Genomic DNA, 20,938 nt, shown 5'->3' with positions numbered 1-20,938 from the left:
AGAACGGTGCCGGTGTGTGGTGGGCCGGAGTCATAGGGCGTGAAGGCAGGTAACGGGGGGTTCTGTACTAGCGAATGAACTGTCAGAACGCGGTGTTTATAAAGGCATGACGTGCGGTGATCCAGCTGCGCTCCTTATGGTGGAGTATGGTATATTGGCTGGTTCGATGTTGGCTGCACATTGGCACGCGATGCAGCTTTGTGGCTGTCGAGAGAGTGCGTTCAAGTTATGCAAGTGCTGATACAACACCATTTCTTACGGCGCAGTGCATCGCTGGGGACACCTCCTGCTGCAGCTGATAGCGACGAGAACGCTCTTCGTCTAGGTCCTTCGGGAGTTAGGGTTCAAACGCACCCAAAAGGATCCCAATTGTAAGGTATTAGCTTATAAAGTTTAAAACCATTTACAAAGGTTGTTGCTGGAATCTACTTGTGCATCGACAGAAAGCGCGACGGTCAAAGCCGTTGACCCAGGAACCATAACGGATACGTTTATGCTGTCGCACCTAAGTGGACTGAATTGCAAAGTTATCTATACTTGAAGATTTTCACATATTATTCTTACTTATCTTTGTATAGGAAACTGGTCGAGGCACCAGCTGCAACCTTGACACTTGAGCAATCCGTTTACTGCTTTTAGGAAATAGTTATTTACAGGAGAGAGTTACAGTCTGATGAGGAGAGCTGCGGGTTACAATAGCGAGAACAACGGGCAGTGGGTGCCCCCTTTGCCGAATTTACCAGGCCATGGAGCCCATGGGCCGGTAGGGGCCTTTGCTTACCAAGCTAACCCCATCAGCTTGCTTGAAGTTTACGCTGCTTCATCAGAGCGTGTCACGACGGATCGGCGACTGTCGCGCAGATGGAGCCTAGGCCGAGAGGACAGACGCTAAGATATGTCAAAGGATATCCTATAGCGGAGGACGCGGTACGTGTTGATTCTAGCCTGTCGTGCTTTCGGATCCCGTGGGATTCCAGGAAACACAGCAAGCCAGTATAGCATGCTGCCCATCAGCGGCCGACGCTACCAACCCGACCGCGAGTGTTTCTTCATGCGACGTAACGGGTAGCCCGTAACCCAGTCTCGGTGCAAAAGCGCCTGATAAAAGTCCCGAAGGCTACCATATCCTCAATTTTCCGCAGGAGAGAGCATCTCCGTACTCGGCTTCTACCGCGCTTATGCGTCTGTAGTTCTCGCCTTTAAAGCAACGAAGCTCCAAACCCGCCATGCTCCTGGTGACGTTTTTCTCTCATCCATGCAATAAACAAGAAATCAAATCGCCTTAGCGCCCTAAGTGCACAGACTCCCCAGTGCCTCCCATCTCACCCGTTCCCCCTTTCGCATCCGCCAATCAACTGCTTTCTCTCCACCTCCCCCTATCTCGCGTGTTCACAGCAGACCTTCGACCCGCTGAATCGCACAACCAAGTGGAATGGCCGTGTCCAAGATGTGGGCCCTATACCGCCTTTCGCGTTGCACGAGGCTGTTCAGGGGTCCGCATTGCAGAGGGAAGCCCAAGGGGGCCCCCGGGAATCGGCAGGCAGCGGCAGCGGCACCGTTGCCGCCATGGCCGGCATCGGCGGACCGCCCGCCAGGGTGCCTAACTGGATCACATACGACAGAAAGGTTCGGGCTGCAAGACGCTTTGTTCCTTCTGCTTACTAGGCCTGGCACGTCAGACCATTGTTGTGTGAGGGTAAAACAACTAAAGATGGAAAACAGACAAAACACACTTATCCAGTTAGGACTGCTCCAATGTAGGACTAGAAGGCAACAGGCGGAACCGCTGGGCAGGCCGTGCTGTCATCTGGGCAGAAGGGCAGGGCCGAGCTGAACGTTGTTGGATTCTTTTGAAGAAGGGGCATGAGGGTCAGGGTAGAGGTGAGGGTACGACGAAGCACGGAAGTAGTGGGAAGGGGTTGTGTTCGAGGAAGCTGGCTGTCGGTTGAAGGTTTCCTTCTGTTGGGGGACATTCCCGTATCACGATATCAGGAGAGCTCAACGGACCTGCCACCCAGCCAGCCAGCCGGTGGTGTTTATACCTCTCTCTCCTTGTGCTGCTATGTTGCTGGCCTGTCCTGATATGCTGACCTGTCCAGAAGAATACCAGTTACTACGATCGGGCCTGTATTCCGGCAGCTGTTCAGGGCTCGTGGGGGGCAGTAAGAGGCCAGCTGCCTCCGGAGACGAGGGCTGAAAAATGTGATCCGCCGTCTCGGCATATAGCTGCCCCACTTCAATTCGGCTTCGCCTTCCTGCTTCCCATTTCCTTGGCTTCCGATGACCTAACCTCCCAACGTTACTATGGGGCTTGTGCTACCCGTCTCCCACCGTTCCATGGCCGGGGATAGTGATGAGGGTTAGTGATGACTTGCTGCATTTCTGTCCTGCGGCTGCGCAGGTCCTGGGTTTCGGAGCTTACTTTCAGGAGGACGTGCCGTACAGCGCCCTGGAGTCATGGCGCATACGGAGAGTGACTGTCAAGTAAGTGATGGGTTGTTTGGGGGCCCGTAAGGAGGAGAGTGCGTTGAGAGTTGCCGACGCAGGTTGATTACACGGGGAGGCAGGGGAACGGACGCGAAGGAGGGGAGGAAAACGAAACGCGCGGCTTGGCGCCCGGTCCTTACCTAAGCGCTGGTAGACAATGCCATGCGTGTATGCCGAACAACACGTGTTGCAGGTATTACCTTGAGAACGACCAGGTGGAAATTGTGGAGGTGCGGGAGCCCAACAGTGGCTTGCCGCAGGTGCGTGTGGGTTAGCGGGAAGCATCGCGTACGAGTCAATGCAAGGCCCCTCAAGTCGCCATCCACCAGTGTCGATGGGGGTGCTGCCTGTCGCCTGCTTGTCTTCCTGCCCAGCGCCGTGCGGCCTGCATAGACCCATGATATCACAGTGTTGCATGGCAGTTGCAGCCAGACATGCGCACTTCCCCCTCGCAATGACCCCGTCTCTTACCTCCCCTCGGCATCCGTTGAAAGCCCTTACCTACCCCGTCGATAAGCCGACGTCCCAACAACCTCTTCTTAGTAAAGAAATTGCTTAGCTGGTTTTGGAGCCCTGGATCCACATGCCGAGCCACATCTCCTCGCGTTGATTGACCCGTGCTCTCCTCTCTTCTTCCCTCCCTTTCCTCGCCACGTACGCCCTGTCCTGTGGCTTTCGCTTGGTGGATCACGTGGATCACCACAACGGCTCCGCAACCACCTTACCACCACCATCGCAATGCCAAAACCTCCGATACAATACAACAAACCACGGATAACGCACAAGGGAATTCTGCTCAAGCGGCATAGGTGAGGTTGAGCTGGGGGTATTTTTTTAACACAACGAAAACTAGTTTTTCAGGTACCTGTCGTTTCAGTAGCGATGCTAATCTTCTTTCCATCCTTCGCACTGGCTTTAGACGCTTTCGTGATAATATTTATTAGCTGGTAATCGACTCCCCGCAGCACTCACCGCCTCTCACCCGGTGCTTGCAAACCCGTCTTGGGTGTCGGTCCCCTAACTCTACTCCAGCGCGGTCAAGGGCGACGGCTCCCCGTTGCGCTGGCCGGATCTACGTGTGGGAGGTCAGCTCGTGCTGTACCGCCGTACGTACCACCTCGTCTCCGCGGATGCGGCCACTCGGACATTTTACAGCGAGCATGGCCAGGACCAGCAGCCTGATGAGGCCTATCCGGAGGGACCGTATGATCAGCACCGGAAGGTGGGTGACATGTAAGGAAATGCGGGACGGGGCTGCTAAAGATTAATGTGTGATTAACCCAAGTAATTGGGAAGTGCCACGAGCTGGTTGAGTGAATTGTATGGTACAGCTTTTGCTATGATACCTACGACCATCCTCTCAGAATCTACCACCCAATGGTTCAGAATCTACCCGTTCGTTCTCTCCACATCTATCCATCCAGCCGTTCATCCATTCGCCGCGCCCGCGTTCTATCTGTCGCGCTGCAACAACCCCATCAGGCTCTTGAGGGCGCTAGGGGCCGCAAGCCATCGCAACCAACCACCCAGGAATCCGTCGTCTCCAGCCCACCTCGCCAGCACCCCCGAACCCTCTATCTGCCCATGGAGGACGTGCCAAGGCAGCTGGCAGCGTCCCCACGCGGTGCAGCGGCCCTCTTCCGGCAGATGCGAAAGGGCGGCAGGCCGTCTGCCGAGGAGGAGGAACGCGACGGTGCGGTGTTGCGTTTCCTGGCGGCGTGGGACACCACAGGGCACCTGTTTGGCGGCGTGCTGGCCTTCGCGCTGACCTACCACGTAGCCGACGGCACAATTGAAGTGCGTGAGGTCAACCGGCGCAACAGCGGTCGAGACCCCTTCCCGCTGCTGCTTCGGCGCAGCCGGCTGCCCAAGGTCGTCCCGCCAGTGCGTGAGTTCATTTTGGTTCACAGGCTAGTTAGGGCATCCGTTAGGGCATCCGTTAGGGCGTCCGTTAGGGCATCCGTTAGGGCGTCGGTTAGGGCGTCGGTTGCGGCGTCGGTTAGGGCCCTCGGAAGTCCTGTTTTCTACTTTGGCCCGAGATCGGAATTCCAAATATTCAACTACGTTTGGTGTCGTTTGAAACTGACCTGCTTGGATCCGACCGTCAGTTCGGCTTGGATTTCGATCGGATTTAGTAGGGTTTGAATTACCAGGTTCGGTTAGATCGGAGGCGATAAGGTAAAAAAAGATGGGATTTCAATTCGCGGTCGTGACGCACGTCCAAATTCCCCCTTGAATCTTTTGCTCCTTCCCTTCCGCCCGCTTCTTGATCTGTTCGCTTTGCGCAGTACGTGGAATCATTTTCACCTCACGCACTTCCTTGCTTCCCCTTACTCCCATTCTCGCTATCAGTTGGATGCAATACGCCCCCCCTTTTCGCCTCCTTGGACTGGCCCGGACTTTACAGACGGGCGGCCCATGTCCCCGGAAACCCGGCGGCAACTAGCCATCACCTATTACGACTGGCGGGACCTGCACCTGGGCGCAACCGTCAACGTGTACGGCAGGAAAATGATGCTGTACGACTGTGACGACGGGACGCTGACGTGGCTGAAGAAGTATGTGCCAGGTCTGAAGCCTGAGCAGCTCACAGCCATTCCGGTGAGTCCGGAGTCTCGGAGGTGCAATAATGTGTATGTATGTATGTTATGCATATATGTATGTGATCAAATGAGTGAGTGTATCCTTAGAAAAAAAGGGTTGCGAGCAGGAAGTGGCAAGGATGGCGCATATCTGGTGCATCAGGGAAGACCCTCAAAGCACTAAACATCACTGTCACGAGCAAGGCTCGAGCAGGAAAGGCGATTAGGCGGATATCTTGAAATCGTGAAATAGCGTGAAAGCTAGGCGCAGGAACGATGCCTGCCGAGTAACGGCTCGGAGGGGACGAGGGTCGAAACCCTCCCTCCTCAAAGCCTTCCTACCTCGCTTCACCCTAACCCCCCCTCTCTCTCGCGCGCGCGTGTGTGTATGTGTGTGCGTGTGTGCTACACCTTATTACTGACCCTCCCAAGTCCCTATCCTCCCCCTCTTCCCGGCTCCGGAACCGCTCCAGGTGGACTTGGACCCCTTCGGTCCCAAGCGCCCTCCCCTGCACATCCCGCCCAACCTTTCCGGTATCGGCAGCGAGGAGGACTCCTTGCAGAACGTGTTGAGACTGGTGCCGCGACCCGTGGGTCGATGCTCCTACGATGATTATGTGGCCAAGTGCGACAAGGTGTTGCGGTTTTCGGCGGTGATGGTGCCGCTGGGGCCTGGGCGGCCGCTGGTGGGTCCCCATGATGCCGAGCGCAGGTAGGGAGGCAATGGAACAGATTCCATAACCTTGCTCGTTGTCCTCTGTCTCCTTATCCCTTGGGCACGTGCATGCGTGCATGTGTGTATAAACTGTTTTCTCAGAGTGTGTGTGTGTTTTATTGATCTGAGCCGGAAGAGAAAGGTAATTGTGTGTGTGTGTGTGTGCGATACTGCCAACTGCGGCTGTCTCCTTCCTCACCACCCACCCCTCACACCCGCCATCACCCGGCCTTCCCAACCCCGCCCGGCCGCAGTTTCATCGTGTCGCTCTACCCGGTGGACGGCACCCTGTCCATATTCGAGCCCCGACAGGTCAACAGCGGAATGGAACAGGGGACGTTTCTGGAGCGAACTCGGGTACCCAACCCGGCCAATGGGGGCCAGCCATACACCGAGACGGACATGCAGGCGAGGCTGTTCAAGGGAAGGGCAATGGATCCTGCGTACTTTGCAAAGCCCAGGGCTGAAAATGTTTTCGGGTAGCGACTACGGAAGTGCAGGGTGCAGGCACTGCTGTCGCCCCGCAACTACTTTCCCCGTTGTTTCAGAATTCGCAGGTTGATTGCGGCTCTCTAGATTGCGGCTCTCTAGATTGCCGCTCGGCGTCGCTGTGGCTGACTCCTTTTGCTTACCTCTCTGCTGCCTCTCTCGCCCTCCCACCTATTCTCGTACCCCGCCGCCAACGCCACTCAGGTCGGCTGCGTGTTGGAGGTGTACGGCAGGGGCTTCCAACTCCTAGAAGCGGACACTGTTACTTTAGAGTACATGGAGGACCAGAGCTACCGCTTCCCCTGGGCAGATTACGAAAAGGTACGTTGTCGTACAGTTCCGTATACGCTGCAGTACTGAAGGGCAGTGAGCAGGCGCGGAAAGGGCGTATAGCCCATACCGAGGGGATGGGATGATGGAGCATGTGCTTTGGCTGTATTCCTTCGTCTTGTGAACGTGCTATTTTTCGCTCCACGAACCACTGCCTCAGCCAACCAACCGCCCAACCAATTAACCAACTAACCAACGAATCAACCCTCAGGTCTTCTCCAAGCTCACCACCTGGCTCGCCCTCTACCCTGATGAGCTTCCCGACCAACTTCGCACCAAACTGATCGCAGCGGACGCCAACGGCTCGGGCTACATTACCAAGTACCAGTTGTACGTGAGTGTCACAGTGTTGTATCCGTGGCATGAACCTGAACTCGCCCTCAGCTGCGCCTGGCGGGCAGGTGCCGGCTTGTACACGCGGCCATTGGCGCCTCTCCTCCAAGTGGTGTCTCTGCTGCTTTCCATCTTTCTACTGCTGCTGCTACTGCTACTCAATAGTCCCTACCCTCACTGCTCCCCCCTCCCTCCCCCCCTCCCTCCCCTTCCCTCCCCCCCTCCCTCCCCCTCCCTCCCCCCTTCCCTCCCCCTCCCCCCCCCCCCCGCGCTACTCAGGACCTCCTGACGTCATTAGGCGCCGACCTGGCGCCGCATGAGGTCGTTACACTTGTACGACAGTTGGGCGCCGACCGACAGGGGCTGCTTGTCGAGCAGCTGTTGGCTGCGCTGAGGTTGGCGCCGGCCCCCCAGGAGCGATCACGGCCACAGACGCCGCCGGAGCCGCAGGCGAGTGCTAGGCCGCGAAATTCGGCCCGTGTCCCGGATGATTGCTGCGTGCTTTAGTGACGGGGCGAAACAAACACGTGTTTTATTGTTAATAGAAGTGGGAATCCGCAGTTTGTTCAACAAAAAATGTATATCATCCCGAACTTTCTGAATTCCTCACGTTCAGCGACCACACGAACATACATGCCCTCCTCGCGGCTCTCCTGCTGACGTACCTCTTTCCTTTCCCGCCCACATGGCACACATGCAGGCATCCGAGGAGGCGCTCCGGCCGCCCGAGCCATCCGTGCCCTTCCCTGCCCCCGGGCGCCGCGCGGGCGCCTGGCCGCCGTTCAGGAGAGTGGCCTGGGGACCATTGGATCAAGTCGCCATCGTCGGCGGCAGCAGTGGAGTCTCCAAGGCCGCCGTCGCCGCGGCAACAGCGCCGCCGTACTCCTGTCTGGGTCCTACGCCGGGGCACCCGCGCGTCGACGTCGCACCCATGCCTTCCAACCCAAACGCATATCGAGGGCAGTACGGTAACTTCAGTAAGGCGGGTATGAGCGGAGGGCTGTGCGGCAAGCATGGTTATGCCGGCGCCGAGGGCACACCACCCGGTGACATCGACATCGACGACCGGCGGCGCCTACGTGACACACCGGAGAAGCCGAAGGGCGGCTGGGGGGGACCTCAGGATGCGGCAGCCAGCAAATTGAGAATGGCGGCGGCGACTGCACCGCCACTGGACACGCCATCGATGGTGATAACCCCTAGTGGGTACGGCAGTGCTGGCACCAAGCCGGCCTGGGCCACCAGGGGCTCCAGTTTCCTGACCGCGACGGGCATCAAGCAGCCCGCTTCGCTGTGGCAAACGACGAACATGGCATTCGGCGGGGTTGGGCACGCTGCGTCATTCCAGAGGCGATGAGGCTGGACGAGCACCTGGTATCTGGAGTATCCACTCGCTGGTCCGCTGTATTATGGTTGTTAACTGTCGTGGATATACATGTACCTCGAAAGAAATGATGGCAGCACGGTAGAGCGTTTGTTGCTGGTGGTACTTTAGTTGTTTTTATGTGGGCGGAAGGCTAAAACTGGTAATGTGAAGTGTATGTGAAGGGCAGGCCACGAATTTGTCGCCAGGTCATCACCTCGCTGGAGAGCACTCTTACTTCCTGCCATGATGAACCTATGTGACGCCGGGCATTATTTTGACGACCGCTATATGACGATGATGCTGATGGCGGCGATATCCACAACTGTTTGGATCCATTTTAAGGGGCTACACTGCAGGCAGCCGCGCCAAGGAGTGTAGTGTAGCGACTATATCTCAAGCAAAGATGAGTATCATGTGATTGCACCCCACAGGGTTTTCAACGTTACACCACGTTACATGTGTCAATGTACGGTGTCCGGTATTCGTTGTACACGTGCACCACAGCAGCACATACTAAAGAGGTAATGCCCCGTGCTTTCATGGCGGCCTTGTGCTTCATGGCATGCCAGACAAGCATGTATGTGTGAACATATATCGGTTGCCCATTTGACCAGATTCTGGTCACCAGAACCGTCATCATAACTCTGTTCCTTATGTGAGAAATGCGGTAGTGGTGAAGCTTTTCCAATCCTTGCTCCATAGGGGGCATTCATAGTAAAAATGTTAGCAATGAGTAGGTGGCCGTTATGCCGTTAGGCTTTATGAGCTCACGCGGATAGGGGTGCTATGTGCACACGTGTGCTTGTCTGTCTGTCTTCGTGAAAAGACAAGGAGTACTTCTTAATTATCGCGAGCCGGTACAGATATTTGTCTTCACGGGCTAGGACCCATGTGCAGACTAGTGCTTTCCTTGGCCATCGCACTTCGGGGCAATCTCTCTCCTGATGTAGTGTCTGCTCATCATGATGCCTCCGTCTCTTGGCACCTTGTCTCCGCCTTCACGGCGTGAAGGTACGTAGAAACATGTAGTCCTAGTGCTCTCTACAAGCACCCCAACCGCGTTTTACAAAATCAATAGACTACAGAATCCATTTAAAAAAGCACGACACATTCAATGTGAGTCCCTTGCAAGTCTGTGCGTCCGCACGCCTACTGGTTCATTATAGACCAGTAACGAAGCTAACTTAGCGGGAACGAGGGCGGACGGTTCCAATCGACCAGCAAACTAGCCATCAGGGATCTCAGCCGCCCGGGTGCCACAGCCCCTCCACGTACAGATCCCCCACTAAAATCCTGCATACAGTAAAGCCGGCAATTCTGGAGCTCCTAGGAGGGCGAACACTCAAATAATAGGGCCGCCCTCCACACACAGATTCTCTACATTGCCTCACCCAAACGAAGCTGTGATAGAGAGTGCATAGAACCTGCCACGAGACCTCCAAAGAAAACTACAGAAAAGTCCAATCGGAGATAAGTGACAAAGACACAGGTAGCTATATAGCCCAAAACAATAACGCGTCGTAGCCAATCTTCCACAGTCTTCAGGTAATTAAGAGAACCCATACACAGGGTGTGCGTGGTGTGTGTGTGGGGGGGGGGTGGGGGGGGACGCAGCAAACAGTTGGACCATGGCATCAAAATGGCGCCGATGGTGGCCACCCCCTTGTTCGCCCTGGCGAGCTAGCTGTCCTCCCCGCCCTTCAACAGGGCTGGTGGCAGACGTGGGAGCTTGAGATCTCCCCCGTCCAGTCATCGCAACTTGGATATGTTGTCACGTCAAACATTGGCATCGGACTGTCACAGTGGCGACTGAATAATCGCCATAAAAAGCAAACGGTCAACCGACAGGACCCTTAACACGTGCACGAGCAGTACAACACAGCAGCACGATCTGGTGAACAACAATAACTACGAAGGCCGAGAGAACAAATGGCCTATGGGTTCAGGAATGTCGCCCTCCAAAGTTCCCACGCATATCGCCACAAAGCCCAATAACAGCCTGTGGTCGAGTGTACCCTGCCGTGTCGTACATTTGTAAACATATGTCGTACAGGACCAACCGCAGACAGCAGGGCTACAATAACGAACTGAGAACAGCAGACACACGACACCCAAAACTACAGCTCAACAATAGTGACCGGGCCGTTCTCATGATGTACCAACTCATATGATGATTTCGACCGAGTAAGGAGGTAGATGGCACCCCGGGCTTTACCAAAGCACAACCCGCCGTACAGCACACCCCGTACATCACAACAGTACGAAAGTTTGTGACCTCCTGAACCCCTGCAGCTCAGGCACATTACACGACCCTCCGAAACCACCGAGCTTTCCCGGAACAAAGGCCCCCTGCAAGCCTAACGAACTTCATTAACGGCATCGACATCACCACACAACTGAAATGATGTAATCATCCCTCCAACAATGCCGTATTCACATCACTGACAATTGCACATACAGCAGTACGACACTCCTGCTGCTCATTGAGGGCATTCCGTACCTAAAGAATCAACTACCCATCACACACACTGTGGTGCCAGTTGGTGCATTGTAAAGTGTGTTTATGCAATACTGCACGTTCATTCCGATCACGGTTCAAGCCCAGGACCCAGTACGACAATGCCCCAAGCAAAATACCGTTGGATTTTGCTGTTGCCATCAACCACCCTAACTGCCTTAACCATCGTGCATTTCTCCGCATAATGAAGGTCACATACACGCACACCCAAGCGCAATGGACGCTATGGGCGCACGCTCTGCTCCTTCGTTTCGGGGTGTTTATGTTGTGAAGCACAGGACACCGACGACAAATGATACAACAGTTTGCTGCACAGAGCTGGAATCAAGAGCCACCGAGAACCTCCTATAAATATCAACGCGCCGCCAGGGGTGACTCCTCACCTCTCACTTCCTCATCATACAGCACCATCCATCCCCCAAGCTACTATATTTTCTAGCCGGCAAAATGGCGTAACTTTTGAATTGTTGATATTGTGATATTGGATTTCTGTGTGTGTAAGAGGGAGAGTGTGTGGGTGTGGGTGTGAACCACGCGTCGGTATCGCTGTTAAGGTAGTAAGCATACACCCTGCGGCGGCGGCAGATACTGTCCATGTGTGCAGCAGCCGCCGCCACCACAGCTGCTGCAGCCGCTATCGCCAGGTGCACCAGGTGCACCAGGCCTCGGAAACCGGCTCGAGCCGCCCAAGGCCTCGATGGATATCGAGTAGCCGAATAGACCTGATGTACAAAGACCTGTCACAACCCGTCGCCAAACCAGAACTCGAAACCAACCGTACACATCCGTACACATCGGAATACCACAAATGCGGCACCGAGCATCATGACCCAGAAAGCCTCTCAACACGTCCGAAGCTAAACCTGTATTACCTTTAAAACGGTTCAAACGCCGAGGACCGGTAACCAGGTGCATGATGTATGACATAAATACCTTGGCGAGCGATATTGTATCTATTCCCAAATAGGAATCCGGAATTGAGATCTCGAATAGGAACGATTTGAATACTTCTTCACACCCCGCATCGCCGTATCACTGGTACTGAAATACTCCCCCCCCACAGATATAGGGGTTGCGACCCCCACCACTACACAACACATACACCCCAACAACAACACAAATAAAAACAACAACAACAACGGCTAAACAACTAAGACCGTCAAAACGTTGTCCCCACTTACTGACAAACAGCTGCTTTTGCTAGCTGTTTCCTTCTCCCTTTCCGCCTAGCTAAGCTGCCATCAGCAGACAGTACAGACAGGACAACGGCGAAGTCGATTATTAACTCTGGAAAAGCACAAGACTTCAGCAAGAGACATGTGTCAGGCATTCTACGCGTCTACCACTTCTCAAAGGGTCAGAAGCAACCAGATCAATAGCGCAAACAGCAGCCATTAAATCTCTCGCAAGTTACCAGTTACCAGTTACATGAAAGGGTCATCAAACGAAAACGAAAAAGAGTGCGCGACGTGATAATAATAAAAGGGGAAACCGGACGGTCCGAGGAAATGGTGACGGGTAAAACCCGAGGGACGTGTACGCCGCCACGAGCGCGTTCCAGGATGAAGGATTATGTTAGGTACTTGCCATCAAACAAGGACTTTGCAAAGACCAGTGGCACCGAGGTCAACCCTTCTTGGTAACGAAACGGACAGACAGCGTGACGACGCGGGGGGGGAACGAAAGACGGCGCACCGGTACGTACGGACATACGGACATACTGCACCTCCAGGCGCTTCCCCGGGTGCTCTTGGGAGGCGAGGAGAGGCGGCGTAAAATGTAGAAAACGTAGGAGAGGAGTTACACTGCTGCGACTGCTGTTGTGACTGCTGTTGTGACTGCTGTTGTGACTGCTGTTGCGACAGCTAAGACTGCTGCTGCCGCTGCTACTGCCGCTACCATTATCATGATGCTGTGGTGGCGGCGGCATCGGCATCCACCCGTGGAAATACGCCACCTTGCTCCAGATCTTGCAATGGCGGCAGCGGTGGAAGCAATGGCGGCGGCAGCGGGGCAGCCGATTCTGGTGCCTCGCCTTGGGCTGCGGGAGGATGGGAGGAGTAGGACGGCAGTGATGAGATCGGTTGAGACTGTAGCGGTCGCGGCTGCAGCGCCATTAGCGAGTGGGGCTGTAGCACCAGAACGGGTCGCGTGTCAATCCAACCGTCCGCGCGTGCCAAAGGGACTCCACACATCACCATTCCGTACTCCGCCGCCGCCGCCGCCACCGGCGCAGCTGTCGCCAGTGATCCAGTCCCGGCACTGCTATCGTCGCCATCGCTGCAGCGTTCTCCCCCACCAGCAGCAGCACTGCCATCCTCCGGGTCGGTCCCCCCGCCACAACACTTCGCCTCATCCGCCACCTTGGCCTTTCCAGGTAAAGCTAGCGGGTGCTGCTGCTGTGCAAAGTACGACTGCTGTACAATGCCCATTTCCACATCTAACGCATCGGCGCAGTACATAGGTAAGTAGTATCGTACACCCTGACAGCTACTGCCACCGGGCAGGGTCGCTTCTCCTGATGTCTGCACGTGAGGAGGGGTACAGCATGGCATGTCATGGTACGGTGCGGTACGGTACGGCGCAGAGCGTGTGTGATTGGCAGCTTCGTGAGGGTCTGCGTGGTAGTTGGATCCAGTCCGTTTGTGAACGGGACAGGACAGGAACGACAGGACAGGACAGGAGGAGGACTGGACTGGAAACAGTGCGCTTTGGGGTTCGCGGAATTTTGCGAGGCTTTGCTGCGTGTGTTTCAAGTACGACGTTTATTCGTTACCCCGTGGACTCTTGTACTACAGGTACTGTGCAGATCGAACATTGGCTATGCAGGGTTATGGAGATGCAGGTCCGTGTCATCGTACCAGAGCGCCTTCTTGCTGTGAGTCACTGGCACTTCTGTGGGTGGAGGGCGGGAAACCCCACATACCGCAGTCCTGCATGCCAAAAACGTGAAGGTAATCGGTAGGTGAGATAAAAAGGATTTTATTTTTTTAAAATATTTAGCAGTAGTTGGGAGCGAGAAATGAATCTTAGGACACAGTGCTTCACAGCTTAGCTGTCACCCGCCGAGAGAGTCAAGAGAGAAAGGGGCGATGGAGGAAACGTAGGTCGTCTTGATGGATTCCAAAGCCTTCCCTAAATTCAAATTTCGTGTCGTGATAGGAGTTGGAAGCTTTAGACGTTTACAACCAGGAGGGCATTCATTCGTCCCTCATGCTACACTCTCCCTGGGCGGAGGCGCCATTGATTCACCGGCGCCGTACAGACAGGTAGCCGGATAGCACCGAAAGCCCCCGGACACAGATACTCACCGTCGCCTTCCAGTGGGCCAATATCAATCCAACGACTACACCAACCAAGCCTGCAGATTGGAAGGACGGGCGGGAGGTTGGGTTGCGGTGATAGGACTAAACGGCATGTGATTGGACACTGGGGTCGGGTTACGAAGTGCGATGTCTGATGTCTCGCATAGTGTTCAGAGAGTTTTCACCCAGCTTATGTGTCAGGGAGAAGTATCGATTGCTCGGAAGCAGCCAAGAGTGCAGCGTTGGGGAGCGAGGATGTCATGGTCAGTCGGTCTACCGAAAGCCCTAGAGTGCCAGGACGCCACTACTCCCGTACCTAATGCGACCACTGGCCAAATGACGGCAGGGTTATGCGCAAGGAAGCCCACCGCCACTGTTGATATCCCGCAGGTAGCGCCGAAAGCAAGGAATGCGCAAACCAATCCTTGGCCCTTCCTTGAAATTGACGGCAATGCCGCAGCCTCCGCAGCTCTGACATGATATGAACTGTAGTACGCGGTATAAAGCACGACGTCGTCCATTGGAGGGCTGTCGCGGAGCTATCGGAGCTCCTTGGCTAAGGCCGCCGATACAACATTTCACAGCTTCAAACGTATTGCTTTAATTTGACATGATGTTGCGTGCAACAAGTTACGACATCGAGGTTCCGGAAGGATGTTCGAAACAGCAATACTTCTATGAGAAAGGGCAAGAACAATGTATTCGGCTATGTGAGCTCTTGTCTATTACTCTTCTTGTTCTTCCTATCACGCTTAACCAGAACTGGGCACTTCAAGGACGGACCGAATATTATTAAGGGCTGCTTGAGAACGTCGGCCCAAGACAAGGTAATTACTTCATGCGCAGCATGTAAAAGGTTAAAAGGAGCCATATATGCAATCACAGTTAAGTTAAAGTAATTTGTACGTGTCTTGCAGGAAATGGAGCAGGTGTAGTACGCTCGTTCCATAATAGCGTTGGAACCTACTGCAATTGGCAGTTAAATTCACCGTTCAAAATTGTATACATGGGAGAACTTATCATGGTGAAGCGAAACCATATCTTGTTCAAGAAGGCCATGTGTCCGGAAAAGCATCCCTACGAGGGTCACGCACCCTGTGGCTAAATGTCTCTACGGCGGGCTCCTAATTGTCGCTCTTCATGAAGTTAGTCACATCGTTGGGTTTGGCAGCACCTAGACCAAATCAAGCAGTCAGCTCTGCTTTGCGCCACTTTTTTGTCCATCCAATTTCACCAGTGCCTTGCCGTGCAGCAGTGATGCGGCCTGTGGAGCCCCCGCTTGCCCATCACACGCTACGGCGGGTAAGAGAGCTTATTAGTGCTAGACGTTAGAAATACCTTTCTTTTCCTTGATTGTCGAGGTACGGAAGAAGTAGCTCTTGGAACCACCACTGAACAGGGCCCCAACCCCAGCCGACTGACCCATGCCGTACAGCTAAATTTGCCGGGTCCGTACGCCTCGACCCGCTTTCCACACCTAACAATATCATATCGTTAGGAGGTGCTCCTAACGAAACAGCATGACATAAACAGGAAATTCCATCCGAACACGTTTCATCTCCGCAGTTCCTACCCCGCCCCGCCGGAAATTCCCAATATGGTCTCGTGACTGAAACTGTTGGTGATCACTAGTGTCATAAACAGTAAGACACGGCTAGAGTAATCGGTCGTTACACAGGAATATATCCGGGTGCGCTGAGGTGGCCCTGGGGTCCTGGTGTGGGGCCAGATTGAATTGCAGCAACGAGACAGTGGCTATGGAACGACTGCGGCTGCGGCAATGGTGGTGTGGGCCGCAGCAGCGCGGGTAGGGGGAGAAGGTGGTAGAGAAGACAGTGGGTCTTGGTAAAACTCGTGCAGCAGGTCGGGGGTGGCGTGAGCGGTCGCATCGGCAGTGCAACAGCGTTTCGTAATGACTGTGAAGGCATTTTCCTTTTACATGTAATAGGCGAGTGACAGCGACACTAGAAGTGCTGTCCAAGCATCGTGTGATGAGCTCAGGCTGGCTGGGGAGGCCATACCGGCTAAGGATAGTGCACGATATCTGGGGTTAGTGTATGGGCCGGAACGGCAGTTCTGGGCCTGCCGCCAGCAGTTGTATGACACAGCTAGAGCAGCTATGTTCGCGTTGAGTGCAAAATTAGATAAGCTAAAGTTGTTCGCCCCAGATGTGAGGATGAGGTGTTTCGATACGCAGGTACGAGCAATACTGTTGTATGGTTGTCAAGCGTGGGGGCCGTTTATGCTAGCTGAGGTCTCGGACAGGCTTAGGAAGCGGAGTGATGCGAATAACCTTGCAGAGGGGCCCTTTGAGGCGTGCCTAAAGGACAGGGCAGTGCAGCTTCAGATATCTTTCATGCGGCAAATTGTAGGAGCTGCCAGACCAACACACCGCCTCTTGTTCGCAGAGCTATCGCAGCTACCCCTACACTACCACGTTCTCAAGCAGGTTGTGAGGTTTTGGAACCATGTCCGTTTACAGCGTGGGTCTGTGGCATACCAAGTTTTGCGACAGGAGGTCGCAGAATCCCTCTCCAACCCCGAAGGGCCCGGATGGGGGACACTACTCCTCCGTTTTCTATGTTTTTTGGGGCACGATGTATGGAAAGAGGCCCCACAAGGGCTACACGAGGTAGACGAACGAGTGGAGTGGCTGATGAACAAACCAATGCCAGAAGGTGTGATTTTGGAGTTCAAGGACCGATTAATGAGTGGTTGGAAGCATACGCGTTTAGATGTCCAGCCTGACGTGTATCCGTCAGACGGCAAGCAACCAGGAATTCACATGGCGAAGTATAAGCATTGGATGGGGCTGGCGGCCGAGCAAGCGGGCAGGAAGGAGGTGCTCCCGCACATCACAATGTTTATCCCACGTTCGGCGAATCGCAAGCTTATGCAGTTTAGGCTTTGCTGTTGGGCACTGGCGGCTAACAGAACGCGTAAGGGACGGCGTTATATACCTAGGGAGGAGCGAGTATGCCCTTGCTGCGGCACTGGTAGCCACATCGAGGATGAAAAGCACATTTTGCTGGACTGCCCGGTTTACGACGGAATCAGATCTGATATGGGCTTTCCACGCTTCGAACATATGAAGGACGCTATGAAGTGGGAACCTGAACGCCTGGCAAGGATGCTGGAACGTATATGGTCTCACCGCAACTCTATCGTTCCCTTTGGTCGTTAGTATACTTCATCACTTGTTTCGCTGGAAGTGCGAGGTAGGATGGTGCTTATAGGCGATTTGGCAGCCCTTGAGCCCTCGGCTCGTACTAGGGTGGTTTGCAGGTACGGGGAACGCACCCACGACCATGTAACAACAACAACAACAACAACATGTAATAGGACTCTAGGGCCAGGTGTGGCTCTGGGACTTAAACAAGAGAGGCTTAAACAAGAGAGGCATTTCTCATGACGTAAAGTGGTTCTGGAGCGAACGATGCGTCACGCGAAACTGGCTTGCTGTCTTGAGGGCAAATCTTGAGGGCATTCTTGGCCATTCGTGCATCCGCATGCATTATTTTGACGCTGTATGCTGGCCTGGTTCCCTTTCAGCTGCCGACGCTGTCAGTGTCTGTCAGTCTCGACGACTTAATGCAACTATGCAACCTTAGAACGCCCGGGGGGGTTGTCGCCTACTGTGTGCCCTTTCGCCTTCGTGCACCCATCAAAGCGTGAGGTTCCATCTAGCCGAGCATCAAATTTCGTTACCAAAGCTTGTACTTATCCTGCGTTTGTCTTTTGGGTTCACTGGACAGCAGGCTGTCAAAATATAGAGTAGTGGAATCGAGCCGTTCAAACTGATACTGCCCTAGGGCCTCAGGTCTTAAGTTTCCGTAATCAGGAAATTAATACTTTGCAGTTGCTTTAGCTTCAGATGATAACCCATTTTCTCTAAACCGTTGCAGGCGGGGACGAGCGCACATATGTACAATTTCGTCGAACAGTACATAGTTCACTGTGAACATCTGATTTCCTACCTTCAATTTCGCCGCTGTCTGCATATGCAATTGTTAAGGATTCTTTCCTTGTGGCGTGCGTGTGACAAAGGTCTACGATGAATGGATGTTACGAGCTTCATACATTTCAAACGGACCCGAAGGCTCACGAGCCGCTTCAATCTTGCAAGGAAAGTTACGTGAAGCTCTGCCTGACTGAGGCGTACCTTAACGCAGCGACAGATGGGGATCGCCCACCAATTGATCTCCGCGTGCCTTCCATGACATTTTTAAGCAGCCCCTCGCAGAAATGTGAGGGGTCGTACTCTGCCGAATAAACAGACCGTACAAAATGGCCCAAAGACAGTCCCGAATTTTAACGCGCGGATGCGCGCGTGCGATTCGCAAAATGCGCGTGTACAAGTGTATATAAATTTTCTTAGAAGAAACGCCGCGGTGCGACAGCGCGAATCGCAGGAAGGCATGCTGGCCACAGGCGCACGCGGCATGCAGCCCGGACAATGGGATGCCTGCTTTGCTTTAATTGAAAGCACAGAAAGCAAACAACGTAGCTTGCAGGACTGGGCGCTTGAACGACCGCGGGAAGAGGAAGCGTTTGGCGAAGCGGCAGTTTGCGCAAGCAAACGGGCGCGGATTCGGTAGCGCAACGCATACAGCCCCTTGTTCAGCGTAAAGTCAAATTACAAACTTGCGCGAAAAAATATAACATACACAACTTAAACAACAGAACAGATAAGTCGTTCGGAACCGTGCAAGTAACATGGACGCCGTTGTTGGCTTGGAACAGCTATTTGCTGTGCATAGGGACGTGCCCGCGTTAGCCGTGTTGCAACAGCTCAGGATGGATTTCAGCCAGCAACAGCCTCAAGAGCTGCTGCACAACCACCGGGAATGTCTTCAGTTAGGCACGTGTAGATTTGGTCGGCGGGTCGAGCATCGTACGCATTGCGCACAGAAACCAAGGTGCAGCGTCTCTGTAACATCGCCAACATATCCGGTACGCGGTGGCAGGCTTGCCGAGCACGAAATGAAGGGGGGGTCACATCTCACCATTCAATTAAGCATGCATGTGCTCGGTTGAATGCTCGGTAGCGTGCGAGTTTACCCCTATCAGGATGTTTGTTTGCATATCCCTCCAAGCGAGAGGGCTTGGACCTATGCTGATGTTCGTTCCAAGAAGTGAACTGAGAACTGATGCTACGGTGAAAGGTATGCATGTAAATTCGCCCGTGCGCCAAACACCCTGTAACTCGCTTACGCTAATCTCACATTCCAATATGCCGCTGCACTTTCCTCTCCAGCCTGGCCACATTCTCTTCCTCGCAAACGTACTTGGGCACCTTACAATCCAACACCATACGTGCTTTGGAAACGCGGGCAGCTGCTTCACAAGGACCCCCCTATTTGTAAATGTTTTCATGCAGTTGTGCATATAATGATCATCCTAAGCAATATTCGCCATGTTTCTACAGCTGGAGCCAAGTAAAATCATGTTTGTTTCTGCACAGTAGGCATAGTAAATATCTTATTATAGGCGTAGCCGAGAATGTGGTTTGCAGACGGGCGTCAGAGCAGCGTCGTACGGTGCGGTTGGTTGGTTGTTGTCTTGAGCTGCTGTTTTGCTCGGTGGTGGTTCGTCTTGTCTAGTAATCTTCTTTGTAATCTCTGACTCGGCTTCTTGTTGGTACGTGCTCTCTTTACCAGAACAGCTGCGAGTTGCCGCTGTTATTGTCTGTTGGTCAGCGGTGCGGATCTGGCGACCTTCCTGTCTCGCTGCTCAGCCCGGATTCAAATAGGGAGATATTACGACGACGGCAAACTTCATTTGAGGTCAACCATTGTCTGTGTACATATCAAGTGCTGGGCAGCAGTGATTACAGCAGCCCGACGAACTCCGTACCGTATTCAAGTTCCGTAGCATAAAGGACAGCCATCCATGGGAGGAAGCCGGCATGATTTAGCCATCATCTCATATCATAGCTCATGCAATCCACCGGAGCCATTTCCTCTGCCGACAGCTTGATTGCCGACTAAGGTTTGAACCGCACGTTGTAACATTGGCCCCCTACACCCTCCTTCATATTCATTATTACTGATCCTTTGATTACAATATGAGAATTTTATGTTAGGATCTCACGTTGGTTATCAATCAGTGAGCGCAGTAAGGTAAGGCTAGGTAAGGCTAGGTAAGAGCCCCGCAACACAACCTGCAAGGGTGAAACCGGGAACTTCATTTTTTCAGCACTTCCGAGAATCTGGCTCGGGACCTGAGAGTGCCTCTTACGTCACATCACATCACCTGGGCGTGTCCGTTAGGTGCTTATGTGTTGCATCATCACCTGTCCGCGCAGCACCAGGGCCAGCGTGTCAGGATTTGGTGCCCTGCAGCTGCAGGCATTGCCAGGCGGGGAGCTAAAGACACGAATGAGGCGGGGCAACTGGCATCCAGCCCAGGCAGCCCCTGTAACGGCATCATATGGGGGATGATGCGCTCTGCGGGTAGCAGCAGCGGGTCTTCGATAGTTACTCACTTGGCGAACCGGTTCCTTGCCAAAGTTGTTACACGGCCCTGGAGGGAACCGCAACTAGGACGAACTAGGTAGACATAGCGTTCCATGCCGAAGCGATCCAGAGGGTTGCAAAGATTGGGGCGAACCTTGATGCGCGCAATGATGGTGGGCGTACGTATGGGGCAAAAGTAAGCGAGCGCGGTGCGAGAACGTTACAATTTCCTCTTCGCCTAAGTCCCTTGTTGCTTTATTGACAATTCGGTAATTGGGTTAATGGACAATTTTCGTAATTTGCGTGGGAGGTGCAACAGCTTAATGTTCCCAGCGGATAACACGCACGCAGCCAA

At 53.9% G+C, this 20,938-nt stretch overlaps 2 protein-coding genes across 2 annotated transcripts; one reads left to right on the top strand and one right to left on the bottom strand.

Annotated features, from left to right (window-relative positions):
• Positions 1-136: 136 nt before the first annotated feature.
• VOLCADRAFT_107251 (uncharacterized protein) lies at positions 137-8,293 on the top strand (the record flags this gene model as incomplete). The annotated part of the gene is made up of 15 exons (XM_002956470.1): positions 137-215; positions 830-927; positions 1,396-1,626; positions 2,402-2,484; positions 2,681-2,747; positions 3,274-3,296; positions 3,520-3,709; positions 4,078-4,375; positions 4,895-5,088; positions 5,543-5,781; positions 6,039-6,192; positions 6,478-6,594; positions 6,815-6,937; positions 7,216-7,331; positions 7,723-8,293. The coding sequence occupies 15 exons, from the start codon at positions 137-139 to the stop codon at positions 8,291-8,293; spliced, it is 2,583 nt and encodes an 860-aa protein (XP_002956516.1).
• Positions 8,294-12,390: 4,097 nt separating this feature from the next.
• On the bottom strand, positions 12,391-14,961 carry VOLCADRAFT_107250 (uncharacterized protein; the record flags this gene model as incomplete). The annotated part of the gene is made up of 7 exons (XM_002956421.1): positions 14,442-14,961; positions 14,132-14,181; positions 13,682-13,753; positions 13,120-13,345; positions 12,778-12,861; positions 12,516-12,569; positions 12,391-12,455 (listed from the first exon to the last, which is right to left on the bottom strand). Exons 1-7 carry the CDS (start codon positions 14,644-14,646, stop codon positions 12,391-12,393), a joined length of 756 nt encoding a protein of 251 aa, XP_002956467.1. The 5' UTR covers positions 14,647-14,961.
• Positions 14,962-20,938: the final 5,977 nt, after the last annotated feature.

This window comes from Volvox carteri (assembly GCF_000143455.1).
Source record: "Volvox carteri f. nagariensis unplaced genomic scaffold VOLCAscaffold_61, whole genome shotgun sequence".
Lineage (NCBI taxonomy): Eukaryota > Viridiplantae > Chlorophyta > Chlorophyceae > Chlamydomonadales > Volvocaceae > Volvox > Volvox carteri.
Note: the sequence above shows the minus strand (reverse complement) of the source record. Positions and strands in the feature narration are given on the sequence as shown.